A 27,988-nucleotide genomic window follows, 5' to 3' on the forward strand; every position below is an offset into this window, starting at 1 on the left:
GGCCGGGGCGGCCGCGGCGGCGCGGGGTGGCGGCCAGACGCGCGCGATGGCGGGCGGCGGCGGGAGCCCGTGGGCCCTGGGTCTGCTGCGCACGTTCGACGCGGGCGAGTTCGCGGGCTGGGAGAAGGTCGGCTCGGGCGGCTTCGGGCAGGTGTACAAGGTGCGCCACGTCCACTGGAAGACTTGGCTCGCGCTGAAGTGCCCGCCCAGCCTGCACGTCGACGACAGGTCAGCCGCCCGGGCGGGGGCGCCGGGGCGGGTGGCGCGGCCGGGGCGGGCGCCGCGGTGCCGGGGGCTCGGGTCGCCGCCGGAGCGCTCGGGAGGGACCAGCCGGCGCCGGGCGAGGCCGTGAGCCCCGGCGGTGTCCGCGCCGCCCGCCCGGCCCGAGGGACGCGGAGGCCGGGGGTCGAGCTCCACCGTCCCGTTGCGCACTCCGGGCCCCGCTCCGGCTCCTCCGAGGCACATCGGGGGGCCGCGCTGGGTGGAAGCGCTGTGAGGCGCCCGGGGTGCTCCCGGGCCTTGCGGGAAGCCTCGGATTCTCGGGGCTTTGGACCCGCGCCCCTCGGAGGCGCGTCCGGCCCGCCCGGGACCCGCCTGGGCGCTGCGGTCTGCGCCCGGCTTAGAGAAATTGCCGTGTGGGGATCCGGGCTTTGTGAGTTAGCTGCACTCCGTTCGCCTCACTTAGTAATTTACGCTGGAGCACAAATTGGTCTAAGACGGTAATTATTTCGGTCGGAAGTACTGGCTTGGCTTGGCCAGGCTTCCTCCGGGCTGCGGGGCTCCGGCTCGGCCTTGGGGTCCGGCAGGTAGCCCTGGGGGTCGTGTTTCTCGCAGCACTTACTCGAGGCAAACTCTAGTTTTAGCGACTTTATTTCTACACCCAGCCTCTGGGAAGGGGTCTTTACACTGACCTGCTTTGTGTCCGAGTCAGAGCTCCCTCCCTCCTTGCAAACCCCCGACCCCCACGCTCCAGTCCAAAAGCCAGGACGGTGGGAACCTGCCTGTCCCGGCCTTGCAGGCAGGGGTGTTCAAGTTAATGACGATTGGAAAGGACACAGGGCCACCCCAGTTAAACACAGTTGCTGGACGGTGATCTGTGCATCGTTTTGGGGCTGGGGGTGGGAGAGGGGGGTGTGGAGAAGCTCCTTTTACATGTGCATTTTAGGAGTTTATAGGTAAGCTTCGATTGGACACATTTAAAAGATCACTTAGTGAAAGTTTGTGTTCTGCATGAAAGTTGTGTTTGTATTCTGTGTGGAGATCTGCCTTACAAAGTCAGTCCCGGACACACACAGACTAGGGAAAACAGCTCGTTTTAAACCCCACGTAGCCTCTGCTGCCTCAAATGCCTGGTTTGTAATCCTTGGCTTCTGGGAGGTGGGATGGTGGCGATGGCCTTCCCAGGGGCTGGCTGAGTCCCCAGGCCTGAGGTAGAAGGATTGCTGTGCCCTCAGCCCCGTGTGCTCCCCGCGTCATGTTTTCTTCTGGGCCTAGGAGATGAGACGGTACTGCTCTCGGAGGCTCCTCGTTCTAAGCCTCAAACCCAGTGTTTCTTGGAAACTTCGGCAGAGTGGTGGCAGGTGTCATAAAGATAGCACCAGCAGCGGTGAGATGCTGTGCAAGCCCTCTCCTCCCCGCACCAGATCCTGGTAACTTCTCAGGCCGGGAGGGGCGCTGTGGTTATTTTGATAAAATCCAAACTGCTTTGAATACCAGCTAGTGCTTAGATTCAGAAAGGCAAGACCCTGGCCCTAGCAGCTTTCTCGGGGTCTGGGGGGCAGGTGTCGGATGGAGTCTGGGTTAAAGTGAGCTTTCTTCATCAGCAACTTTTGTCATGCCAATTTTTTGGTGTCAGAGCAAGCCAAGTGCAGGCTCGTCCCCAGGCTGACACCTCCTCCTGCATCCCCCGACTCTGTGATTTCCAGCCGCTGGGTCCTTGTTTCTTGGGTGGCCCAGACGGAGCTAGGGTTTCTCCACACAAGGCAGATCACTGAGGATGTTGCGTAGCCTGGGTGAAAAGTATTTTGTCCTTTAACTGGAAGCCTTTCCTGCCCTGCCCCAAGCAGGCAGGCGCTGGCATGTCCTGGGCGGCCAGGCCGAGGTCAGCATCACCCAACAGGAAGAGGTTCACCTCTTACACTTGGCCGGCCCGGTAGGGCAGGCTGGAGTTCTGCATGTGCCGCGGTGGCTGATTTCTCTGCTTTTGGAGAAGCCAGCTCTGCTCGGCTGATGGCTGACGGTGTTCGGTTCCAGGTAGCCCAGTACGGGCTGGTGGCACTGCAGGCCTGCGAGCTTCCGGCTAGACCTCGCAGTGTGGTTTTGCTACCTGTCTTGCCAAATTGGTGGTCTCCCTGCCCCACCGTTTGCAAGATGTTCCCTGAAATGGGAAAGAGGATCTTTGCGGGGTTCTGGGAGCAGCCCCTGCCCGCGACCCCCAGACCCCTCCCCAGGCCCCTCGGAGCAGCCGCGGCCTCCGGCTTGTGTGCAGGGGAGGCAGGGGCTGCCCAACCCCAGGCGGCCCTGGAGGGTCCCCGGGATGGTGGCGGGGTCGGGGGCAGAGAAGCCCCTGCCCAGGGAGCTTCCAAGGGGGTCTTCAGGGATTTCAGGGATCGGTCTGTGTTTCCCACTCCTTATGGGCAGGTCTGGTGGCTTCGGCCTCCCTGGTGAACCTTGATGAGGGGTCACGAGGGCCAGGGTGGAGTCTAGGGTTGGGCGTGTTTCCATTTCAGCAAGCATAGTGACCCCAAAGGCCCCATTCCTGAGGCCGCCGCCCCTCCCCCGGGCTAGGAGGAAGCCCTGAATAACAGAGCACCAGGCCCACAGCCACTGCGTCCCAGGCCCCCGGGCCCCGGCTAGTCCGGACGAGCCTGAGCAAACCCCACGTTTGCAGCTACAGAGCTGACAATCTGACAAGCCCGTTTCTTGTCAGGTTTAAAAATAGCAGTGTGGGAACCCTCGGAGGCTCCCTGGGTGCGCACTGGGATGGCCGGGCCCAGAGGCCGCAGCTCGCACGTGACTCAACTTTTCTCCGCTGCCTTTCCCAGAGCCGGTTCCTGGGTCCCCCTCGCAGGAGCTCTCGGTTCCTCCTCTCCTTCGCCCCATCCGACCCCCACCCCCACCCCGCACTGCCCTGCGCCTCCGCCGCCGCCGTTTCATCCTGTTCTTTCGCCCTTTCCACCCTGAATTCCTCCTGAGGGAACCCTTGGTGTCCCTCTCCGTCGGCCTCTGGGGTTTCTGAAGTTCCTGAGCGGTCTGTCTGGTGAATTTCTGGTATTTCCCTCGCACCTGCCCTCCCCGGGAGGGAGAGTAGCCTCGGCCAGTCCTAAGTGAGCAAAAAGTTGAGTTACTGTAAGTGCTGTTGAGAAGGAGCACGGGGCCAGGAGCCCCACCTCAGTCCTGTTAACGCTCAGAGATTTTTCGATCTGGGACCAAGAGAGGAGGTGCTGGGCCTGGGGGCGCCCTGGCGGTTCTGCTGGGAAACCGAATTCCTAAGCCTTCCCCAGAAGGAGCTGCTTTTGAAATGGTCCCCGGAGAGAAATGTGACACCGGTCCTGCCGAAATGGGCCCGATTTTAGATACTCTGGAGGCCCGTCACAACTTTTAGGGTGCTTTGACAAAGACTGAGGTCCGTGGATTCGGGTGGTCACGAGCTTGACTCTAACAGCGAAGAGAGGGGTTTGGTCATGCGGACCCTGATGGGGCTGGAGCTCCCTGCGCTGGGGTCCTCCAGGAGCCCGGGGTCTGTAGTTTCTTCTCTGTCGTCTGCCTGGAGGGGAAGTATATGGAAAAAAAAGTAATTGCTGTTGACAGGAAAACAATCGGTGGTTTCTTTTTGCTCAGGGAGCGCATTTCAGTCCCGCTGGGTGGCTCCCTGCGGAGGGCTCATTCCAGGCCCATTGAATTGCAGATGCCTCCTGTTGGGGTGTAGGTGTTGGGGGGGGGTCCCTGGAGCAATTAAAGAAAAGCTGAGGGGTGGGGTCATTGGGATTTCGGCTGGGTGGGGTCCCAAAATCGTTGTGCCCACCCCTTCTGAACAAAAACAATGCCAGCGCTCTGGGGCCCAGGTCAGCCCCCTCCCCAGGCCCTTGTGAGGCGTCTCTCCGTGTCCCCCGAGACCTCCCCGAGGTTGTCCGGGGACCCCCTTCCTTGCCCTGGGGAGCTGTGGCGACGGGTGGGGTCCACTGTGCTCCAGGGCATTCTGCCGGAGTTGCCAGAAGACCATTTTCCAAGCTGGCTGGTTTTCCCCAGTGAAATGTCCTTACACGAGTGGTTGGTTGTGCAAAGCCTGCCTGGCATTCTTCCCAAGAGGGCACGGGGCTCTCAGGACACCAGCACGGGGGCCTGGTGGTGGGGAGGCAGAGGGAGGCCTTTCTGAGTTTTTGAACCAAGGCATATTGGGTCGAGTGCAAAGGGCCTGGGGCTGGGGGAGCGGGGGGGGGGGTGAGTGGTGTGTTGCCAGTGGGGCTGTTCCGCCACTGATGAGCTTGGCGAGGGATCAGAAGTCACCCTGGTTTTAGGTGCTGCGCCCTTGGGGCAAAGGGAAGAAAACTCTTTATTTGCAAAGTAGCCCAGAGCTTGGGGTAAGGAGAAATTCCACCTCAGTGTCGCTGACTTTGTTCTCAGAATCCGATTGGTTATCAGTCAGGCTTGGAGGGCTCATCTCTGGATGCCCTGCATGGGCAGTGACCCTCCCTGGTCACTGTCCAGCCGGTAACACCCGAGCCATTGGGCCTGTGGGCCGGGAGGGGCATCCGGCACTGCTTTTCCATGGCAGGTGGGTCTCTGGGCAGGACAGAAGGACGCGGGGCCCCACAGACACACAGTGGGAGGGGAGGGGAGGCAAGCCAGCCGCGTTAGAAGAAAACAAAAGCAATAGCATCAGACAAGTTCTAACACCGATTTCTAACCACCTGGGAAACAGAAGCGGCTGTGCCCGGGTAGCAACTGGGTTAGGGTTAGGGTTAGGGTTACTGGGGCGTGAGTGCTGGTCGTAGTGGTAGGCAGTGGGAGTAGTGGGTGCTGGGAGGTGGTTGTCCTGTTCAGTGCAGGTGACTGGGCCTGGGGTATCACTTTGCTCTCTCTTTAAATGACCAGCCTTTCCTCGGGGCCTGAGGCTGGCACCCAGCCCCTCCCCCTTGATGCCTGTGGAGCCCGGGGCAGGGTTGGGGTCTGCCTCTGTGTGCGAGGGGCTGGTGGACCTTCTGAGTTTCCTTAGGAGGGTGCAAGCAGCTCTTCAACCCTGCACCGGGACCCCCTCCCCCCCCCCGCCCGCCGCCATAGGCAGCATTGCCCTCCTGTGGGCATTCGGCTCTCCGTTCATTGGCCATTTAACAGCGTGCTGCGCAAGCAAGCTGCGCTAAACGCAGTTTTGTGCTGCAGTAATCTCCTCTCCATTCCCCATCTGTGGGTCCCTGGTTCCTACGGCCACGGGGAGTCTTTGCTCCTTGAGTGTGTTCCAAACCAGATTCTCCACCTCCTCCGGGGTGCTCCCCCAGCATCGGTGAGGGCCCCCCTCTGACCCCCAGGAGAGAGCGAGGGCATCCTTGCTGGCCGTCCCCTCCATTCCCAGCCCCGTCAGGTCTCCTCGCCGGTTCTCTCGCTCTCTGCCCGGAGCTGCGGTGACCTTGTTGAGCGCAGGTGCTCCGGGCAGGTGGACCTCGGGTGCTGCTGTCTTTGCCGTGGGATCTGGGTGCCTTCTCGCCAGCGGGCCCTCCTCCCTGGGAAGGGTTTTCCTAAGTGTGTGATACCTGGTAGCTTATAGTCGCAGAGAGGAGGTCCGTCCGACGTGGCCTCGTGGGACTCTCCATCGGGCTGGCACACGAGTGCAGGTGGGGAGGGCGGCAGGGCCAGGTGCGTCCGGGCCCTGGAAGAGCCCCTGTAGTGGGTTCTGGGCTGCTTGTGCCAGAACCTGCACTTTGGGGGCACCCCTGAGGCCACCCTGGCCTACTGCATGCGTGGCCGTGTGCCCGTGTTGGACCTGCTCAGTTCCCAAGATGCAAGAGGGCGCGTCTGGCATGTGGTTCTGGACCATTCCTTTAGGAGCTGATTAGAAAGCACGTTCCCCAGCACATACCTGCGACCCATTGTCCAGGACAAACAGATTCGCTTCTTTTCATCAGGTGCATTTGACATTGCGTCAATTTAAGGTGAAGACTGTGTAACATTGATACATTGATACATTCGCATAGCTCGGAGCGGAGTGATGTTTACCATATTACATACTTACTGTCCCTGTGCAACAGACTGTGTGTGTTCACCTGTACGCGGCTGTTTTCACACTGGGGACAAGCTTGTGCCCTTAAACACCGTCGGTGTTGACCCCCCACCTTTGGCCCCTGGTCACCACCACTTGATTCCTTCTTAGATTCCACATGTCAGTGACATCACGCAGAACTTTCTCCATCGGGCTCGCCTTGGCACAGGTAATGTGCTCAAGGTCCGTCTCCTGCAGATGCGGGAGAGCCTGCCTTCTCGCGGCTGAGAAACTGCGCGCGGTGTGTGTGCACCACAGCTCGCGTTTTACCCCTCCGTCCCCTGATGGGCATTTGGGTTGTTTCTGTATCGTGGCTGTTGTAAATAATGCTGGGGTGAACGTGGGTGTGCGGATCTCTTGTGGAGATTTGTTTTCATTGCCTTTGGGTTCCCTCCCAGAGGCCTTGTGTGACAGTTCTGGTTTTGTTTTGTTTTGTTTTGTTTTGTTTTTAATTTCTTTTCAGTGTAACAGAATTCATTGTTTTTGCGCCACACCCAGTGCTCCATGCAATCTGTGCCCTCTCTAATACCCACCACCTGGTTCCCCCAACCTCCCACCCCACGCCCCTTCAAACCCCTCAGATTGTTTCTCAGAGCCCATAGTCTCTCATGGTTCACCTCCCCTTCCAATTTACCCCAACTCCCTTCTCCTCTCTAACTCCCCTTGTCCTCCATGCTATTTGTTATGCTCCACAAATAAGTGAAACCATATGATAATTGACTCTCTCTGCTTGACTTATTTCACTCAGCATAATCTCTTCCAGTCCCGTCCATGTTGCTACAAAAGTTGGGTATTCGTCCTTTCTGATGGAGGCATCATACTCCATAGTGTATATGGACCACATCTTCCTTATCCATTTGTCTGTTGAAGGGCATCTTGGTTCTTTCTACAGTTTGGCAACCGTGGCCGCTCCTGCTATGAACACTGGGGTACAGATGGCCCTTCTTTTCATTACGTTGACAGTTTTGTTCTAACTCTTTGGAGGAACCTTCATCATGTCGTCCGCAGTGATTGAGTCAGTGTGCATTCCCACCAGGAGTGTGTAAGGAGTGTGTAAGGACTCCCCTTTCCTCCACGTCCTCTGCAGCACTTGTTCCTCCACGTCTGTGACGCAAGCCCTCCTGATGGGTGTGAGGCCAATAACTGTGGGTTTGATTCATACTTTGCTGATGGTTGGCGATACCCAGCATCTTCCCATGGGCCTGCTGGCCATTGTGATGTCCTCTTTGGAGAAATGTCTGTTTAGTTCTTCTTCCCATTTTAAAATCACATTTTTTCTTTAAGTTGTGTTTATTTGTTACCTATTGTGGGTATTAACTTCCTATCCATTAGGTGGTTTGCAGGATTTTTCTCCCAACCTGGAGGCCTTCATTTTGTTCGTTGTTTCTTTGGCTGCCCAGAAGCTTCTGAGTTGGATGCAGTCCCATTTGCTGATTTTTGCTTTTGTGCTTTGCTTAGGGTATCATGTCCAAAGAGCTCATTGCCAGGACGGATGTTAATGAGCTTCTTAATGTTTTCTGCTAGTTTCACCATGGCCAACCTTGCTTTTAGGCTTTTGACCTACGTTGAGTTAATCTCCGTGAGTGGTGACACCAGGGCACATGGTGTCCATGCACATGTCCACATGCACATGTTCCTCAGCTTCCCGAGCACCGCGTGTCAAGAAGACGCCCTGGTCCCTGCTGAGTGTTCATGGCTCCCTCGTTGAGTATGAGCTGCCCGTGGAAACAGTGAAGTTAGAGTGAATGCTGGGGGTGCTTACGTGGGCTGCTCTGGTCTGGGTGGTTTATTTTAAAGTTGGCGGAGGTGCACTGAAGCTGGGTCTGCACGAGGGCTCTCAGGCTTGGCGCGGTTTTTGGGCAACTCTGCATTGGGAGCTCTCTTACACACCACGGGTCGCCGAGCCACGTCTCTGGCTCCCGCCCACTGGATGCCAGTGGCAGCCCTGAGCCATGACACCCAAAATGTCCCAGACTTTGTTCCGTTTCCCTGGGCGGGGGCAGAGCCGCGGGTACGCGAGCATCCCTGATCGACACTCAGGGATCCTCTCCCTGCGACGCCTGCTCTACAGATTCTTGGCGGATGCTCATGAGACCCCGCCGCAGCGGTGGGGTGTGTGGGCCGAGGGGCTGAGATCCCCCCAGCACCCTGGGGCTGGGAAGTCTCGGCTTGGCCAGCTTGCAGGGTGCGTTTGATGGTGTCCCGTTTTGACCACCGCTGACCTCAATGGCATGTGACCAAGCCGCCTCCTGTGATTCAGCCCTTTCTCCTGCGTGCACCCGGGGACTTTTGTTCCATTTTGCTGACACAGGCCAGGGTACGGGGACTCCAGGCTGTGAGTTTGCAGCTGTACCAGGTGTGACCCTGGACCCTGGCCCGACACACTGTGGGGGGCCCGGGAGCAAACGTCCGGAGCTCTGCACCCACAGCCGCCGGTCTGCACCGCAAGTGGGAAAGCAGGCACGGCCGTGTGGCTTGAACGGGGGAGACTGTCTTCCCGCCAGAACTGAGGGCAGGCTGTGCGCAGTGCTTGGGGGTTCCTGAAAAGGTTTGGCATAGATGGCCCAGCCGTCCTACTCCTGGGTGTGGAGCCCAAAGGCTTGGAAACAGGGACGCAGGCGGATACTTGTGCACCAGCATGTGCAGCATACAGCTTTAGTCACAGTAACCTGACGTGGGAAACCACCTACATGTCCACCGTCAGATGAGTGGGTACGTGAGGGTGACATGTTCCTCTGGTGGAACATTATTCAGCCCGGAAAAGGAATGGGGCTTGGACGCACACTGCGGCACAGCTGACGCATGAGCACGTTGTGCTGAGATGCTGAGTCACAGGAGGACAGGCGCTGTGGGACTGCACGTCCGTCAGATGCGTGGATGAGTCCGTCCAGGCAGGAGGTAGCCCGGGGTGAGCGGGGCCCACAGGACGGGACTCCGGTTGAATGGACACGGAGTTCTTGTTGGGCCGATGAACGAGGTTTGGGTGTGGAGCGTGGTGATGGTTGCACAGCCCGTGAGTGTATGTGATGCCTGCGAACTGTACACTTAGCGTGGTTAAGACAAAAACTCCATTACCTATATGTTACTATAACCAAAACAACGGTTTTAGAAGAAGGTGGCTTCGCCGGCTGACATGCCAGTGACGTGAGTGTGGGGTTGGATTCAGGGGACCCTGGGCCAGACGGAGTGCTGGGCTTCACAAGTGACTGGGGGTCTTGGGACGGATGCATTGTCTCAAGGAAACTCCTCTTCCGTCGTCCCAGGAGACAGGAGTGCCGGCATTGGCCGTCTTGCTTGGTGACCCCTGGGTTTTCAGATAATAATCAGTGTTACGTTCCCCCATGCACAGAAGTGCCTGGATATCTCTAAGACGTGTGACCTTGGGAGGCTCCGAGTGGGATCATGGGACATACGTGGGGGTCATTTTCTCCGCTCGCAGAGCTGGTGGCCTCCGGGTCTCCGTGTCAGTGGCTGGGGAGCCCCGTGCATATCTCACGTCTTCGACTTTTCCAGGGAGCGTGGGGAGCTTCTGGAAGAAGCCAGGAAGATGGAGATGGCCAAGTTCCGCTACATCCTGCCCGTGTACGGCATATGCCAGGAGCCCGTGGGCCTGGTCATGGAGTACATGGAGATGGGCTCGCTGGAGAAGCTGCTGGCGGCCGAGCCGCTGCCGTGGGATCTGCGCTTCCGCATCATCCACGAGACGGCCGTGGGCATGAACTTCCTGCACTGCATGGCGCCGCCCCTCCTGCACCTGGACCTCAAGCCCGCCAACATCTTGCTGGACGCCCACTACCATGTCAAGGTAGGATGCGCCCGGCACCGTGGGCAGGGCCCTGGCGGCCGGGGGGGTAAGGGCGGAGAGGGCACAGTGCGTGGGGGGCCCTCGAAGCAAAGGCCTCCGTCAGCAGAAGGACTCCAGCGACCCCCGTCTCATCGTGCGCAGTGTGAGCCCCTCAACACGTAGCCGGGGAATGGCCCCTTCGGCACCCGGGTCGCTCCCCTAGATCCTGGAGCAGGAGCCTGAATTCTGGGCACCCTGGAAAAAGAGGCTTCCGGGGTACCTGACACGGGTCTTACTTAGATCTTACTGAAATCCGGCTAGGAGTCCGCCCCTGGGTGCGCTGTGGGTGGGCTGTCTCCGTGGGCCCGCGGGCTCTGTGGTGACGGCTGCACCCCCTTCCGTGGTCTCCGGATGGCGGTGGTGGGATTTGGGGGTGATCTGAAACGGAGGCTCCACAGGAACAGCTCCGGAGGGGGCTCATTCTCGTGATGCCAGGCCCCTGAGGTCTGCTCCTGGTTTTTGTTTTTTCGGGGTAAGTTTATGAAACAGAAAAGTGTGAGGGATCATAGAGCTAAAGCCAGGCACTGGCCACCTGGAATTGCAGTTCGTAACGGCGTCGGGTTTGTGCTCTTTGGCTCAGGCTGTCCTCTGCAGGGCCCTCGTGTCCGGGGTCCTGTTGTGGACACCAGGGTGACACGCGTCATGCGCCTTCTCTGTGGGGTGACGCTGGCTCGCTTGGCAGGCCCGGGGCTGTCTGCCTGCCTGCGGGGTGCACTCGCCCCCGCGCTTTCCCTGCACGGGCCCAGGAGCGCGCCAGAGGGAGCCAAGGCCTGAGCCCCTTTCTGTTCCCTGTGGGAACCGTTCCTGGAAGACACTCACCTGCGGACACTTGCTCTCCCTGCCTGGTCGCCCCACACTTGCCGGACCCCCTCCCGTGCTGGCCCGAGGGCTCGGAGAGACCCGGGTGCAGTCTGGCCCTGCCCCTGGGCTCTGTTGGAAGGAGGCGCGCGACTAGGCGGCGACCAGGCGGCCTGCTCCTGCGGCTCCAAGGCCAACGGGGAGATCCCTGTCCACTGCGAGCTGCCCCTTGAATGGGTGTCGCCTGGAAATCAGACAGTAGCCGGCAGGTGGAGGTACCCTCCTAACAAGCAGTCGGGCGTGAATGGGTGCCACGGCGGTTCCCGGCTTTACTGGAGCTGTTTCCTTCCGGCCGGCGTGCTGGCTTCCCACGGGACCTTCTGCCTCCACTGACATCACAGGGCTGTGTCAGGGAGCGTGCGGTCCTCTGGGTACCCGGGGAGGAGCACCGCTTTCGACCTTGGGCTTGCGTACACGAGAGCCCGAGGAGGCAGTGGCAGACCGTAGGGTGAGCCAGGGGTCCCTCCCGCAGGCCAGGTGCCCTGGGTGGGGGCACGGGTCCTGCTAAGCTGCGGCTCAGGGGTTCAGCCACTGTCCACCATCAGTGGCAATAGCCACGGGGTCTGTGCCTGTACTAGATTCACACAAACTGAGCGTGGGCCACAGCGGTGTCCCACGAGGGCTGGACAGGTCCTAGGTGGCAGGTGCCCCACAGGTCGCCCACCGGGTGGGGGAGGCGTTACTCTGGGGACTCCAGCTGGGGGTGGGGGTTCTACCGGGGTGGGGTACGGGGTCTGCAGAGAGGATCAGACTTCCTGCTGCAGGAGGAGGGGGCATAGGCAGAAAGGTCATGGAAAATTCTAGGTTTCTTAGTGGGAGGCTAAGTTAGATTAGGGGAGGGGCTGCTGGGTGCTCACCAGCTAAGCAGATCCTAGGGGTGCAGTCCCCACCCCCAGCTGTCACCTGGGGGTGGGGGCCCCCTCTGCGTTGTAGTGAGGGTCGGAGGTGACGATGGGCTGACCCAGCGCCTGGCCCGCGGACGTGCGTGGTGACGGCGCTGCTGTTGGCGCCGTGGGCATGGGTGGCCAGACAGTCCTGTTTGCCCCCGGCGATGCCGACCTCTGTCCGGGGTGCGTCTCCAGTGCTGGGTGCACGGTGCGCACTTACTGCTTGCTCAGTAGGGAGACGAGCGCGGTTCTCCACACCGGGTGCTGGGGCTTGCGTTCCTGGTAGGTCGGCCTGCATCTGCTGCCAGCTTCCTCTGTTTGAACACGATTTTCTCCCGCTCATGCGCATGCCGGCTGGGCAGCCTGGTGCTGGTGGCCGTTTCATGAAACGGGTGAAGCTCCTCGAAGAACCCAGTGGGTCCCAAGGAGCTGGGGGTGACTGAGGCCGGTCCCCTCCGCCATCAGCCCAGAAGGCCCGGGGGCCGGGGGCTGCTCTTCTGGGACCACTGCTCAGCCGCACAGACAGATGACGTATTTGCATCACACGTTTCCCGAGTCCCCGAGGTGCGGCATGGAGGGAAGTGTCTGAGCTTCTGTATCAAGGGACGGGCCCGCAGATTTCGGGGCGGCCTGTGGTCTGGGATGATCTGGATGATAAGACTTGAATCTGGAATCCTGAAATGAGATCAAGTCGTCTGCCTCCCTCCTCCCCTCGGGCCCCTCAAGACTGCCTTTCTGTACTCAGCAGGGGTGGCTGGAGGTCACGGTTTCAGAGCAGATGCCTACTTTGCAGAGTGCGGTACAGAGACTTAACGTTAAGTCTACATGTACGTTAGTGTGAACTGTGTGAAATACCAGGGGAGCAAGCCCATCTCAAGCGGAAAAGAAAAAGCTTCGTTTATTGTTACTGTATTTTCTCTCTTTTTGAAACAGGCTCCACCCCCAGTGTGGGGCTTGAACTCACGGCGGGGATCCAGAGCCCCGTACCCCACCCGCTCAGCTGGCCAGGCGGCCCCTGGAATGGTTTAGTTTAAGGCTTCTGTGGTCCATTCGGCCCAGACCAGACCGTATGCCGGGGGACCCTGAGGGTCCGTGCTCCTGTGGCTCCATAAGCCAGCACAGCCCTGACCAGGCCCTTCCTTGGTCTCGTCCAGCTGGGCCCGGAGGGAGCAGGGCCCACGTTCCGGTGGCATCTCTGAGCACCGAGCAGTACTGAGGCGGGGGCTGGATGTGAAAGTTTGTTTGCAAATTATAGGGCACCTGCTGTATACATGATAGACACTGGGATGGCCCGGGCCCCGGTGTCCGGGATCATACAGACGGGCCCTGGGCAGGACAGGGCAGGGAGGGGGTGAGGAGGTACCCGGTGGAGGGTGGGGGCAGGTGGCGCGGAGGGTCAGGGGAGAGAATTTGGATTTCTGATCTGCATTTCGTTGCTGTGGCTTTTACGTGAAATTTATAGTTATTTTCTCACACCGAGGACATTCTGAGGTGGACAACGGAAATGCAGAAACGAAGGGGAAGGGCTTGAGCGGGGCGGGAGGCACGGGGTCGGACCCCGGACCCCAGTGGGTCTCCACGTCCGAACTTGAAGGGCTGAAGCGGCTGAGAGTTCGAACTGAGACATCTGCACTGTGGACTTGGAGAGGTCCCGGGCCGGCTCTGTCTCCGCCCGGAGCAGCTCTGTGGACGTGCAGGGCAGGCTGGTGCACGGGAGTTTTCTGGGAGGCCGACATGGGCAGCCGGGGCCCAGCAACAGCCAGGCGGACCCTCCGGGCATGGCCCCATGCGGTCCCGGCTGGGCCCCGTCCTGCTCCTGTTCTGTCCAGCCGCTCCCGGCAGGTGTGGTCCCAGCGCCCTTGTAGGTCCGGGTGACCGGGGGTGCGTTCTCCCTGTGTTGAGCGGTGCTGACGCCCAGGGCACGCGCGCCCAGAAGTCAGGCCCAGCTCAGCCCCGTTCCCTCCCTCCCTCTGCGTGTTTGAGGTGGGGCCCTGGACTTCACTGGAAGGCGTCACAACAGTTCGTAAGCCTTGGAAGAGACCGCGAAGGGACAGTTTTCCACGTGGACCCCCAGCCCCTTCGTGTCAGGGAGTGTGGCCTGGGCCCACGCACACAGCTTCAGCCGGCGTCCGGGGGGCCCGACGCACGCCAGCGGGGGCTGCGCTGCGGGGAGCCGGTGACGCCTTCCCTCTCGCCGTGGGGTCCCCCGAGCTTCCTGAGCTCGCCGGACACCTGGTCCCAAAGGAGAGGAGAAGGCGGAGGTGTGGGGCCTGCGTAGCTGGGGTCCGGGCGCTCCCTCGGGGCGGGCGGCGCACGGGGAGGAGAGGTGCGTCACGCCTTCTATGTGGATGCCTCGTGTTCAGGAAAGGAGACAGCAAGTGTCTGTTGATCGCGCGCGGTTCCGGGTGGAGGGCAGAATGCCTCCTCGAGGCTGCATGGTGTGTGTCTTGTTTGCTTTAAAGGGCGTCTGAAGGCCCAGTTCCCTTTAAAGATCATGCTGTGGCCCGCCCCCCGCTGCAGCTGGACTGCGGCGTGACCGGCAGCTGCGGCAGGACTCCCGGCCCTGCCCTCATGTGTCCTCTGAAACCCCGACTACCCCACGGTCGCTCTTCTCCTTTAGGCCGACTCGGGCCGTGCCCGGTGGCAGGCGTAAGATTGTAATCTCCCAGAGTTCTGCCTCTCAGTGAATTCTTTCCTTAAAGCGTAATCTCTTCCCTGCACGTCGAGCTCCCAGTGGCCGGGACACGGTTCCTCCAAAGCCGTCTGTGCCTTCCCTGGAGGAGCCGGAGGCCGGCGCTCCACGGCAGGCTCCCGACCGCGCCGACATGGGAGTGTGGGGACGGAGCCCTGTGGCCCGGCAGAGGGGAGGGGTTGGGAGAGCCCTAGCGCCTCCCCGGGGGCCCCACGAAGCTCGCTGATCGCTGGTTTCCTCGCTCTGTTGCAGATTTCTGATTTTGGGCTGGCCAAGTGCAACGGGCTGTCCCACTCCCACGACCTCAGCATGGACGGCCTGTTTGGCACCATCGCCTACCTCCCTCCGGAGCGCATCCGGGAGAAGAGCCGGCTCTTCGACACCAAGCACGATGTGTACAGGTGCGCAACAGACGTGCGAGTGGCCCCAGCTGGGGCTCCGCACCTCGATTCCTCGGTTCGGGGTTTTTCGCTGGGGGTCCAGGCTACCCCAGACGTGCAGCACCGCTGTCCCCTGCAAGTGCTGCCAGTGGGGGTGGGGAATGCTCGCGCTTGGTGCCAGTTAGAGACCCGAGCAACCAGATGGGCTCCCGCACTGGGAGAGCGCTGGTGTTCTCGTGAAGCGCGGGTTCCTCTCGCCGGTGTGTCCTCGGTGCTCCGTGGGTCCCTGCGTGCGAGGACGTGGGCTCCTGCCCGGGCCCCTCCCTCCGGCCCAGCAGCTTACACTTCTCATGTCACTTCGCTTTGACGGAGGAACGCAGGCTTGCTGGGGTTGTCCACAAGCCAGCGTCCGCGGGACGGAGGTCCTCGAGCGTAATCCCACGCCGGCGGTCCTGCCTTTGCCACATTGCAAAGGTCTTACTCACCCAGACCTGCTGGAGGAGAAGACAGGGAGGGTTGGAGGGCGCGCCCAAGCCCCTCAGCACGGGCCTCCCGCGTGCGGACCGTGACCCTGCGCCCTCGAGCATGAAGCTTTGCCTTCGCGACGTGGCCTGTGCCCGGCGGACTGGTTTGGCCGTCGCCCTTGGGTGTGTGCTCTGCTGGGCTCTGGGCTGTCCGCCTGTTGTCGGTGGCACGGTGGGGACCTGTCCCAGCTCGTCGAGTTTGGGGACGATAAGGTTCCGGGTTTGTTTTGGAGGTGAGCGTTTCAACTTTTGAACTTGGAGACTTCAGTTACTTTTCCGTGGAGAATTCCGGGCTTCCCTGTCGGTAGCCGCTCTCCGCTCGGGGCAGGGTGCTCGCTCGGTGTCTGGGCTCCTTGTTTTATTTATTTATTTAACTTTTAATGTGTTAGACTGTGCTTGTTGGGGGGTATAGTCAGAGTAATTTTTTTAAAAGATTTTATTTATTTATTTATTTGACAGAGATTACAGTAGGCAGAGAGACAGGCGGGGAAGGGGTGGAAGCAGGCTCCCCGCTGAGCAGAGAGCCCGACGTGGGGCTCGATCCCAGGACCCTGGGATCACGACCTGAGCTGAAGGCAGAGGCTTTAACCCGCTGAGCCACCCAGGCGCCCCAAGTCAGAGTAATTTTGTACACTGTGTATGTATCCAGAGAGTGAGTGAGTGTGGATATGATTTCCACCAACCAAGAAAGGGCCCCAGCAAGGTCAGCTGGCCCGGCTCTCGTGTTCCCCGCTCTCTGCCCAGCCCCGTGTGACGTCTCAGCGAGCAGGCTCCTCGCCCCGTCCGGAGCTGGCGTCAGCGCCTTGTGCCCGGAGCCTGCCGGAAGACGGAGGGCGACTAAGCAGACACAGGCCCTGCTCCCCGGCGCCCACTGTCCAGCCGCAGAGCGGCGTTCCTTTCCTTTGGCCGCCCCACCCCCACCCCAGGCACGCTGTTGGGGCAGCAGGAGGTCACGTGTGTCCGTCAGGCAGCGTCTGACATCGGAGCCCCCCCGCCCCCCGACGTGCTCCGTGGGGAGCCCCCGTTCCATGAGCGGACGGGAAACGTCTCAGTGTCATTTCTCCCCCTCGCCTCTCCCACTGCCTCGCTCTTGAAGGCGCTGGAGCGCTTTCCTTCCGGCCCGTGCCGTGTGGGTGAGCCCCTGGCCCGCAGAGACTGACCTGGCTGATTTTCCTTCCAGCTTCGCCATCGTGGTCTGGGGTGTGCTGACGCAGAAGAAGCCCTTCGCAGGTGAGTGGCGCGCCGTGTGTGGTCCTGGCTCCATTGAAGCTGTGCCTGTGACCCGCGCTCCCAGGGGATGGGGGGTGGCTCTGGGCCACGAGGCCGGCGGGACCGTCTCGGGGCACCGTGGGGGCGCTGGTCCATCCTACCCAGCGTGTCCTGCACAGCCCCGCCGCCCGTGCTGCAGGCCTCTGGGTGGAGACGGGCACAGTCACAGCGCGGTTCGAGGGCCGGGGAAGGCGGCCGCCAGAACGGTTCTGAACGGTTCTGAACACCGAACCTGCTCTGTTCAGCAGGTTTCTGTCTGTACCAGCTCGTTCCTCTGTGTGTGTGTGTGTGTGTGTGTGTATACGCGTGTGCGTGTGCATGTGACGTGATACACGGGACACAAACAGCCTTTTATCCCTTTAAAGTGTCTGATTCAGGGACATCAAGTGCATTTGCCGCTGCATCGATGCCCCCACAGCCTAGAACCAGAACATTCTCACCCCCCTGAAAGGACCCTCCCCCCCCCCCCCCCCAGCCCCTGACAACTGCCCGACGGCCTTCTGTCTCTCTGGATTTGCCAGCTGTGGATATTTCCAGACAGTTCTTTTCTTTAATTTAAACATGGCAAAATACATGTAAATACGTGTGAACTCTACCACCTTAGCCACCTGTAAGTGTGTCATCGGGGGGTGTGAGGCGCGGCCCCTGTGGGCGACCAGTCTCCAGGGCAGCCGGGTGGATTTCGCACCGATGGGCGCACCCAGGTCCCTGACGTCCCCCTCGAGGGCTGCGACATCTCGTCCCCCTTCAGGCAGCCCCTCCGATGTCTGTCCTCCGGGTGCCCGTGCCTTGACACGTTAGAAAAATCGAGGACGTTTTACCCTCATCGTGTTCCTCTACGGGTGTACGTGGGTCATTTGTGCCACTTTGCACTTGGATGGGAAAGACAGGAAATTCAGAGCAGCGTCGGTGTGAGGCCCCCAGGTCCGGGAGTCCCGTCCTGTGGGGGTTTGTGTCCTTGTTGTTGGTCTGCCTCCCTGCCCCTCCTCCTCCGCGGCCGCCGTGGTGTGAGTCCGTGTGGTCTGGTGGCACGGCCCTGGCCCGGGACGGTCTGACACACGCCCTCCAAGGCCAGGTGTGTGACATGAAGGTCAGGAGCCAAGGCCTGTGTGCTTTATTGCTTGGGACGTAGGGGAGTTTGCGGTACGGAAGTGAAAGGGGTTTCTGGAACTTTCCGTCCGTTTGGCAGCAGAAAGTCTTCCAGGTGTTCACGTCGGTTTTGTCTGGAGGCCCTGCAGGGTTTGGCGGGTGCATCGTGGAAATGATGCGCAGCTGCCGGAGAGCTGTTGTACGAGCTTCAACCGGAAGGCGGCCCCGAGGGTCAGAGTGGGACCCCGGCCGGAGGCCGGGACTTGGGACCAGATTTCCACACCAGCCGACATGTGTCTGCTGCCTGGGCAGGGCTCCCTGCAGCAGCTGTGCTGGGAACTGGGGGGGGGGGGGGGGGGGGGGCGCTGGGAACAGGGAGCCTGGGGTCCTGTCTGATGGGCGTTGTGATTTTAGGCTGAGCAGAGAGAGAAGTCTGGCTCACTGAGGGTCACTTTGGGCTCCCTGGTCTGTGACCAAGGGGATGGTGATAGTGCGAGTCCGCCGTGCTCAGGAGGGTTGCAGAGGAGGACAGGTGGGCCCCACATGACGTACTGTGGGCAAAGGGCCCTGTTCATACTCCCCAGACCCGAGCGTGTTTGGAGGAGGGCAGGCGTCCTGGCCAGTGTCGCTGTGGCCGGCTCCCTGCACGGGCCCCCCTGGGGCCTGCGCTTTGGGGTAGAAATCAGAGTTTAGGAAGGGTGTTGCATCATCACAGGGAGATCCGGGCTTACGTGGAGGTTGGACCACGTGACTTCATGACTTGTGAGCCTTCCCTCCCTTTGGCAGGCACGGGCCACTTTGGAACAAGTCTCATCAGATAGTTTTCTTCTTTGAACCCCGTTTTCCTTTGAGCTGGTTGCCCAGGCAGATGTTCCTTGTGATACGGGCCCTGGTTCCATCTGGAACATCGTACGGAATTTCTAAAACCTGGAAGGGGGAGCGCAGACAGGCGCTGGGGTGCGAGGAGTCACGAGCTCTCTGTGCTTTGCAAAGGAAATGAAGTGGCCTCCGGGTGCCGTCGTGGGGACGGCGGATGGTGTGGGTGACGCACGTCCCTCCTCCTGAAGGGGAAGCCCACGGCCCCCGGCCCCGGAGCTGCCCTGACTTGCCTGCTTCTCCTTTGCAGATGAGAAGAACATTCTGCACATCATGGTGAAAGTGGTGAAGGGCCACCGCCCGGAGCTGCCGCCCGTGTGCAGAGCCCGGCCGCGGGCCTGCAGGGCCCTCCTGCGCCTCATGGAGAGGTGCTGGCACGGGGATCCCCGCGAGCGGCCCACCTTCCAGGGTGAGTGCCCCGGGGCTCCCTGGGACCTGCCCCTGATGGCTGTGCTGGGGTCCTGGGAGGGAGGAAGTAGGCAGGAGGCGGGGGATCAGACACAGGTACGCGGACAGGCTGGCCACTGGCTTGGGGCCCTGCAGCACCTGGGGCTGGGTCGGGGCGTCGGGCACTGGGAACGGTCGTGGCCGTCCACCTCTGCTCCAGCCTGTGGCTGGTTTGCTGCCCAGAGGGGCCAGCGCTCGGTGCTGCACGTTCAGGTGTGGCGGCGCGTCTTAGGGGACCGGCGAGACCCCTCACCTGGGGCTTTCTTTGCCTTTGTCCTGGGGTCTTGGGCCCCTGGAATGGGTGTATTTTTTGCGGTTGGAAAGTGATTCTTATGTAATTTGGGTTGGTCGTTACATTGGGAACACGGAGGGTGGAGATGATAGGCTGCCCTGGTCTTCGTGGGCATGCGGGCTGCTGGCTCTGGTAGACAGGGTTTTCTCGAGGCAAGCCTTGGCACCCGCAGGGAGCCTGGAACGCCGTGGGTCCTACTGAGAGTCTGCCAGACCCTGTTGGTAACGGCTAATGGGAGGCCTCAAAGGGGCCCGTGCAGAGGCTGTGGGGCTCGCTTGGGAGGTCCGCCGGGCCAGTGGCCCGGGAAGCTGGGGTGCCGGCCAGACCCCGGGGGTGCCGTGCCCCAGCTGTCACCTCACGTTTCAGTAGCGAATGTGGAAGCCATTGTCCGAGTGACACGCCTGGTTTTCTTTTCTCCCCAATAGAAATCACTTGTGAAACCGAGGAGCTGTGTGAGAAGCCGGACGGGGCCGTGAAGGAGCCGGCCCAGGGTCTGGACACGAAGCAGCCGCTGGAGCCCGAGAGCCCGGTAATGGCCCCCTTCCTGGACGTCATTTCTCAGCCCCCCCCCTCCTTCCGGCAGGCTTCCCTGCCGGCCTGGACTGGTCCCCCAGCTCACCCGGCACCTGGGGTCCCACACCCCCAGCTCACCCGGCACCTGGGGTCCCACATTCAGGAGCAGGACGGCGGTCTCCTGGCCGGCCTGGCAGCCCCGGGGGCCGTTCCTGCCGAGCTGCACCCCGTCCCCGCCTCCTGTCTGTGTTTCAGAGTAGACAGTGTGGGTCGCTTTTGACACTGGAGGCTACGGGCCGGATGCTCTTTGAGCCGGGGAACAGAAGACCCCGTGTAGGCCCCATTGGGGTAGGGGGTCTGGGCTCTGCGGTCTCTGCCCCCTGGCTTGGAACTCTGGCCCCGTTGTGTCTGCTGCTCGGAACTGGCTTATTGCCAGAGAGCCACGTGGGTTAAGCGAGGTGCTGTGACAACGGTAAAGGCTAGAGCTCGCTGGGCCCAGGGTGGCAGGCCACGGGAGACATGTCGGGGGAAGCCTGATGCGTTACCTGGTGTCGGGCGGTGTAGGCCAGGCTGTCCGTGTAAGGCCGGGAGATAAGCATTCAAGGCGTGCCCGTTGTCTCAACATAAAGGGGCGTGTGTGTGTGAGGTTGGGGAGCAAAGGTGCCTGGGGGTGGCAACCTCGCCCTGATAAGGAAGAAGGAGCCCCCAGCTTGAGGGCGCGGCCGCGCACTGAGCCAGTGGGTCAGAGTGGACCAGCGGGTCCCAAGGAGCGGGAGGACCGGGGACCGGTGGGCTTGAACCGGGAGGGGTCGGAAGCCACCCTCGGGCTTAATTCCTCCCCAGAAATCTGCCTTTCTGGAGGTCCGGTAGGGACGCCCTCCAAAAGGCTCCGTTGGTGCGTGTGGACTAGATTGGCCCTGCTGGTGCTGGAGCCGGGCCTGCCCCGTGCACTTGCCCCCACGCCGCCCCCCAGCCCTACTCACGGGGCTCAGAGGAGGGGGCACAGGTGGTTGTCAGTGAGGGGCTCCCAGCCCCTGTCCCGAGTCCTTCCTTTCTTACCCACGCTGGCCGGCCAGGTGGGCACGGCCCGGCCGGCACTCGGGCTTCCCATGCTCCCTGCGCATCACGCCCTGCCCAGTTCGAGGGGCTTCCCGCGTCCATCCAGTCTGTCTGGGCTCGCAGTGTGTCTGCGCCTGGCGGGCCCCGCGCACGGTGCTCGGGCTTCCCTGCGGCTGTGCACGTGGCCACAGGCAGAGCGCCCTGGGTGGCTGCCCAGGGACCCAGGGCCCCTTCCCTCTCCGTGGCACTGCCTGTGTCCTGGGTGGCTCTCATCCACCCCCCTCTGCCTGGTTCACAGAAGCCCGTGTGCACCCCTCTCAAGCGAGCGTCTGCGCCGACCTTCGACAGCGACTACAGCCTGTCTGAGCTCCTCTCCCAGCTGGACTCGGGCACCTCTCAGACCCTCGACGGCCCGGAGGAGCTCAGCCGCAGCTGCTCCGAGTCCCGCCTGCCATCGGCCAGCAGCGGCAAGAGGCTCTCGGGGGTGTCTTCCGTCGACTCTGCCTTCTCCTCCAGAGGGTCCCTGTCCTTGTCGTTTGAGCGGGAGCCTTCAGCGGGCGGTAAGTGAGAACCTCGTTTCCTGGGAAGTAACGCACAGAGTGATGGGGCCGCGGGCAGGCCGTGTGTGTAGGAGCCCGTGTGCCGCTGGAAGCTCGGGCAGCAGCTTCTGGAGCCGCTGTCCATGTCTGTATCCGTGACCGACGGCCGGGGGCGTCGGCACGTAGCTAGCTCGCCGAGCCCAAATCCGGAGGGGCCGTGTTGGTGAGCGGCGGGCCGAGCGGCTCTGCGGGCTGTCACTTCAGCAGAGGGAGCGGGCCGTCCCCTGGGCTGTGCGGGAGGCCTTACCTCTGCCAACCCCAGGTGTAGGGTCTGACCTTGGCTTGGCAGAAGCCCGAGTCCTGTCAAGTGAGGCCAGTGGAGAAAGGAAACCCGCACCCGGAGAGCTCTCTTGCAGAGGGCAGCCGTGTCCCCCCTTTTCCTGAAACCCCTTTGCTTGATTTGTGAGTCCCCCGTTCATTTTAACCCCGTGTTAGGATGGGTGAGTCGCTCCTGGAGGTGTTACCGTGTTGATTCTGTCCTGTACTACCTGTTGGGGGAGGGTCCTTCCCGGTGACATCACCTTGTATTTTTATGTTAATTCTGATGGGTTTTTCCTTCAGAAGGGGGTTTTTCCCTGCCTCTGGCCCAAAGGCTGGTCCCTGGGCGCAGGGGCTGGCTCCCCCCACAGGGGGAGGGGAAGACGCAGCCCCGTCCTGCCCTCAGGGTGCTGCGGCCCCGCCAGGCAAATATGGACTGTGGCCGGTTGGGGGGACAGTGGTGTGGGGGCGGCCAAGTGCCTGGGGGCCGTGGGGAGGGTGCGGAGCCCGGCGGGAGGGGGAGTCTTGTTTCTCCTGGTGGATCAGGGCCTTCCTGGAAGGAAGGGCTTTTCCCGCATGCCGGGAGCCTTCTGCGATTTTTAGAGTGGACTCTGGGGAAAAAGAGGGCATTTTGGGTTGAGGAAAAGCCTTACAGAGACACATCTGTGGGCAGGGCCCAGCCAGACAGCTTGACTGGGTGAGAAGAGACGGAACGGGCAAGAGACTCCCCACCTCGGGGGGAGAGACGTGTCCTAGAGCTCTCGCTGGGTCCGGTGCTCTTGGAGGATCCGTTCCTGGCTGGACTCGGAAGCCGGTGCAGAGACGCTACCGGACGTGGCGGGCTGCGCGGGCTGTGTTTTCTTGAATTCCAGCCTGTACGTCGCATCCCCAGCCCCTGCCCCCTGCAGGTCCGCTGGAGAGTAGGGGAGGGGATGTCGCTCTGCACTAACGGGAACGCAGACACTGGTAGGACTAACCTTTTCCTCATGAATAACGGTTCTTCCGGAATGGGAGGTCGCAGTCCTTGAAGGATTCTTTCAGGAAACCTTCCGAGACGCTGCATTAGGAGGCCGGGTCGGGGAGCCGCAGGCAGCCTGGGAAGGGTGCCCCCGGCCTCGGAGCCGTCAGCCCTCCAGGAGACTCGGGGCACACGTCCTTTCTTTCCCCTTTCCTCTTCCCAGTGAAGTAAGTGTAGCAATCACGGCCGTTCTGAGCACACAGAGGCCGAGGCTTGCGTCCTTATCAGACGACAACCGTGTAGGTCTGTAGCATGACTTTCACTTTGCAAATGTGTCTCCCCGCCGCATCTGAAACCTAGTAACATGGCCCCGCGGGCTCTTGAGTGAGTCCAGCCGCACGGCGACCCGGGGGCCACATCTGGGCACCAGCCAGGCCCCGGGAGTGGCTGGTGGCCTGAGCCTCGCCTCTCTCTCCCCGCAGATCTCGGCACGACCGACGTCCAGAAGAGGAAGCTGGTGGAAGCCGTCGTGAGCGGGGACACCAGCAGGCTGATGAAGATCCTGCAGCCCCAGGACGTGGACCTGGTGCTGGATGGCGGCGCCAGCCTGCTACACCTGGCCGTGGAGGCCGGGCAGGAGGAGTGCGTCAAGTGGCTTCTGCTCAGTAACGCCAACCCCAACCTGACCAACAGGAAGGGCTCCACCCCGCTGCACGTGGCGGTGGAGAAGAGGGTGCGCGGGGTCGTGGAGCTCCTGCTTGCGCGGAAGATCAGCGTCAACGCCGCGGACGAGGACCAGTGGACGGCGCTGCACTTCGCGGCCCAGAACGGGGACGAGGGCAGCACTCGGCTGCTGCTGGAGAAGAACGCGTCCGTCCACGAGGCGGACTGCGAGGGCCGGACGCCCATGCACGTGGCCTGCCAGCACGGCCAGGAGAGCATCGTGCGCATCCTGCTGCGCCGAGGCGTCGACGTGAGTCTGCCGGGGAAGGACGCATGGGTGCCGCTGCACTACGCCGCCTGGCAGGGCCACCTGCCCATCGTCAAGCTGCTGGCCAGGCAGCCAGGCGTGAGCGTGAACGCGCAGACGCTGGACGGGAGGACGCCGCTGCACCTGGCCGCCCAGCGAGGCCACTACCGTGTGGCCCGCGTCCTCATCGACCTGCACTCCGACGTCAACGTGCGCAGCGTGCTGTCGCAGACGCCCCTGCACGTCGCCGCTGAGACGGGCCACACCAGCACCGCCCGGCTGCTCCTGCACCGGGGGGCCGACAAGGAGGCGGCCACGGCGGAGGGCTGCACCGCCCTGCACCTGGCTGCCCGGCACGGGCACCTGGCCACCGTCAAGCTGCTCGTGGAGGAGAAGGCGGACGTGCTGGCCCGGGGGCCCCGCCACCAGACGGCGCTGCACCTGGCCGCCGCCGCCGGGCACGCGGAGGTGGTGGAGGAGCTGGTGAGCGCGGACGTGCTCAACCTGGCCGACGCGCAGGGGCTGAGCGCGCTGCACCTGGCCGCCCAGGGCAGACACGCCAAGACGGTGGAGACGCTGCTGAAGCACGGCGCGCTGGTCAACCTGCAGAGCCTCAAGTTCCAGGGCGGCCGCGGCCCCACTGCCACACTCCTCCGGCGGAGCAAGACCTAGCCTGCCGCCCTGGACGCCGGGACCCCCGTGGGCTTCCTGTCCCACTGCCGTGTTCACTGTGGGGACGGAAGGACGCTGTGCCGGTCAGCGCCGCTCGCCACGTCTGCGGCCCGGCAGAACCCTGACCGGGAGGGCCAGCGAGAGGCAGGTGGCTGCCGACTCCGGGTTCGCGAGGGACATCCGCTCGGGCGCGTCCCCCTCTGAGGGCTGTCGGCAGGAGCGCGCTGGGCTGCCGACCCCTCCCCTGATCGCACGCCCGCTATCAGATGGACGATGGGTCGGAATCATTTCTCTGCTCCTCGCTCCCTGCGGGGGCCCCGGGGTGGCCGAGCCATGGCCGGAGCCGGTGCCAGAGGAGCTGTGTCTTGGATCCGCAGACCCCGCAGCAGGCACTAAAGCCTGTTTCAGGGAGTTTTAGTGGAATCCTTGTCTTACAGACTGTGTTCAAGAAACAGACATGGTGTAACTATCGCCTTAAACTTGTTAAAAACGCTCACGTCCATGGGCTGTCTGGTCCGTGAAGGATGTAAAGTAATAAGGTTGGTTTTTAAATGCGAGCCAGCGGTCACGTGGCCTGCTCGTTTCTATCTAAATGTGTCAGTCCTCGTGGGCGGCCGCACATGTGCCCTGATGGTGCGATTTGCTCTGCTCGTTGTGGGTTGCCTAGAGCGCCACCATTTTGGCTTGGGACCACTGTCGGGCTGACGAGCTAAATGGGCCACCAGCTTGCTGATGTCTGGTGCGGTGGCGGTTTGTGTGGACTGCTACCGTCTTGGGGCCTCGTGGGGCGTGGGAGCCGCTGGACGAACGCCTACGCCGTGCCGGAGCCTCGGCTTTCTGGTCGGAAGCCCAGAGGTTGGCTGCGGACGTGGCCCTGTGCTCAGACGCGCCCCGTGGCCTGGGATGCAGTACGGATGGATGTTAGTGTACTGTGTGTGTTAATGTGAACCTGTATGCGGGGTGTGACGGGAAACATCTGCTGCCTAGAGCGTCTTTTCTGTGACGGGAAACATCTGCTGCCTAGAGCGGGCTGTGTTTTAGTACACCTCACGCTTCCATGACAGTGCCCTACAGTGGGATGTGGGACGTGCGGACGACACACCGTTCGGCAATAAAACGAAACGATCTTCTAATTGTTCTGGCGTCTGTGAGACTTCTTCCTCTTATAAAAGTGTGAATCATCTGATCTCTGAAAACCGGAGATTTCAGGCAGTCCTGTGGTTGGAGACGGCCTTCTAGAAGGGTAGTCTGGGTGCACTGAATCAGCCTGTGACGGGAAGGGGGAGGGGGCCCAGGCTTCCTGCTCCTCAGCTAGGCCCATCCTCGGGCGACCCAGCAGAGAGATGCTCTGACCTTAGCAGAGGAAGCTCCTCACACCAGCGTTTTGATGTCTTTATAAGTGTTTACAATTCTTATTTTTGTCAAATTTATATTTTGAAATAGTTTCAGGTTACAGGAGAGTTAGATCTGTAGGACTCTGGCGGCACCTGACACCTGGAGTCCCCGTCCGTTTAGGTTTCCTCATTAGCACCATCGTTCTCTTTGCTTTCTCGTCTCCTCACCCACCCGTGCACCTGTTGCTCCGTCCGTCCGTCCGTCCGTCCTTCCGCCTGCCCATCCACCCGTCCGTTCACCTGCCCGTTACCCGTCCACGCACCCGTTGACTTGCCCGTCCATGCATCCGTCCATCCACCCATCCATCCATCCACCCATCCATCCATCCATCCACCTGCCCATCCAACCAACCATCCGTCCGTCCGCCCAACCATCCGTCTGTCCATCTGTCTAAGGTTGCAAAGAGTGTGTCCCATCACCCATAAATACTTTAATATGTATTTTCCAAAAAGAAGGACTTTCTACTACATAGCCACAGTGTACCCATCAAAAGCAGGGAATCAACATTGATAACGATACCATCTCATCCATAAATCCCTTTCAGATTTTGCTGACCGTCTCGAAATGTTTTCTGTAGGAAAAACAAACAGTGGGAACGACCAGCAAATCTTCCGTCTCCCCTTCTGGCTCAGGACCCCACCATCCTTGGTGGTCCTGACCGCCCCCCACCGCCCGAGTATTCAGTCCTCTGCTCCCCAGTCTTCCCTTCACTTTTACAACTTTGCCTGTTTGGGGGATTAGTTAGTTGTTTTGTAGACTGTCCTCAATATAGGTTTGTCTTAATTTTCACCATTTGCTTTCCTTAAGTATTTTTGGCACAGACACCACGGATGTGATCCGGTCATAAAGCACAGCGTTCCCTTCTCCCTTTTCAATACTCGATTTATGTGGGTCTGCAGTTGTGGATTCCCGTTTAGTCAGTGGGCTCTACTCCATTATTGTCTTTGATTTTCATGTTCAAGTTATCCCTAACTTGGCCAATTCCAGTGTCTTCATGCCAACACTCATGTCCCTTTGATGTGTCCCTGTCATTCTTCAAGCGCTCCTCACTTCCTGACAAAAGGGGAGTTCAGACTCGTCTCGTCCTTCCTTCACCCAGCCTCAGATACCCCGAGTTCTCTAAGGAAAGAGGTTTCTTTTTGTGAGGAATGGTATTTAGACACCAAGATCTGTGGCTTAGATGTGCTCACTGTCCCTGGGTGTCATTCCCTCCAGGCTTCAGCTGACAGACCTGCAAGACATCCATGTAGTTGACATGAAATACACATGCAGATCTCTGTATCTTATCAGGAAGCATAGTACTCCAATGCCCTCCATTTCAGTCCAACACCCTGGGGTTTCATCTGGCGTGTCCATATTTGTGTCTATTTCCTCTGGCAGTGAGAAGGTTAGTCCCCATCTTCCCGAATATAAGTGCACCTTTGCTCAGCCCCTACGTGTGTGACAGACCTCCCTGCCATGCTGGCTGCTGCCTCAGCCTGTGTCCCTTCACACGGGCTGAGCCAGCCAGGGTTCACTTAGCCTTGTGCTCCTTTGTGCACCAGCCATTTCCCCAGCCCTGCGGAATGAGGATTCCTTTTAAAAGCATTTGACACTGATTTGATAAAGACGTGCGAACCTTTTCTTACTAAGACTCTGTTGCTTGGCTTAACTTTCTTTCTTTCCTTCTTTGCACTAGGTACCCACCTCATTTCACTTCCTGTCTTGAGGTAGCGATCATTTAACCTTACATTTCTCTTTCACTTCTCAGAAAACTTGGGCATTTCCCCCTCTTTTCCCTCTGATCCCCATTCCATGCTTTTGTGTTTTAGAAGCATCTTTGATTTGAGGACTTCATGAGCTTTTCTCTTAGACCCTCTGCTCTTTGATCCTTTGTTCCTGGGAGGAAACAAAAGCGAGTCTTATATTTCATGTGTTGTGCTGTTGTTCTAGGGCTGAGGGTCCCTTAGGTCACCCCCAGCTCGTCCCTCCTGGGCCCTACCCCTGAGCAGCAGCAGAGAGGCATACCAGCCTTTCGTCAGCAGCTCTGGGATGTGGAGATGGTAGGTTCTAGGAAAGAAGTGGTTCATCCCTGGCCGGAGCAGGTTAAGAGCAATGCCCTCCTGCTCCAGCATTTAGGGTCATGGACTGCCGCCCACAGTGGCCCAGGATGA

At 60.7% G+C, this 27,988-nt stretch overlaps 2 protein-coding genes across 2 annotated transcripts in view; both read left to right on the plus strand.

Moving 5' to 3' along the window:
- RIPK4 (receptor interacting serine/threonine kinase 4) lies at nt 1-25,398 on the plus strand. Its single transcript, XM_082686122.1, has 8 exons — nt 1-228; nt 9,767-10,058; nt 14,787-14,935; nt 16,619-16,668; nt 18,923-19,081; nt 19,837-19,940; nt 21,282-21,543; nt 23,281-25,398. The coding sequence occupies exons 1-8, from the start codon at nt 47-49 to the stop codon at nt 24,438-24,440; spliced, it is 2,358 nt and encodes a 785-aa protein (XP_082542248.1). The 5' UTR covers nt 1-46; the 3' UTR covers nt 24,441-25,398.
- Nucleotides 1-27,988, plus strand: part of TMPRSS2 (transmembrane serine protease 2) — a 302,633-nt gene that overhangs the window by 47,108 nt on the left and 227,537 nt on the right. The gene's annotated exons all lie outside the window — the stretch shown is intronic.

This window comes from Mustela nivalis (assembly GCF_964662115.1).
Source record: "Mustela nivalis genome assembly, chromosome: 1".
Lineage (NCBI taxonomy): Eukaryota > Metazoa > Chordata > Mammalia > Carnivora > Mustelidae > Mustela > Mustela nivalis.

Excerpts from the sequence above, each read along its gene's own strand:
- RIPK4 (XM_082686122.1), top strand. The coding sequence starts at position 47 with ATGGCGGGCGGCGGCGGGAGCCCGTGGGCCCTGGGTCTGCTGCGCACG. Across the intron at positions 16,669-18,922 it reads GCAGAAGAAGCCCTTCGCAG|ATGAGAAGAACATTCTGCAC; the intron begins GTGAGTGGCGCG and ends TCTCCTTTGCAG. Across the intron at positions 19,082-19,836 it reads CGAGCGGCCCACCTTCCAGG|AAATCACTTGTGAAACCGAG; the intron begins GTGAGTGCCCCG and ends TCTCCCCAATAG.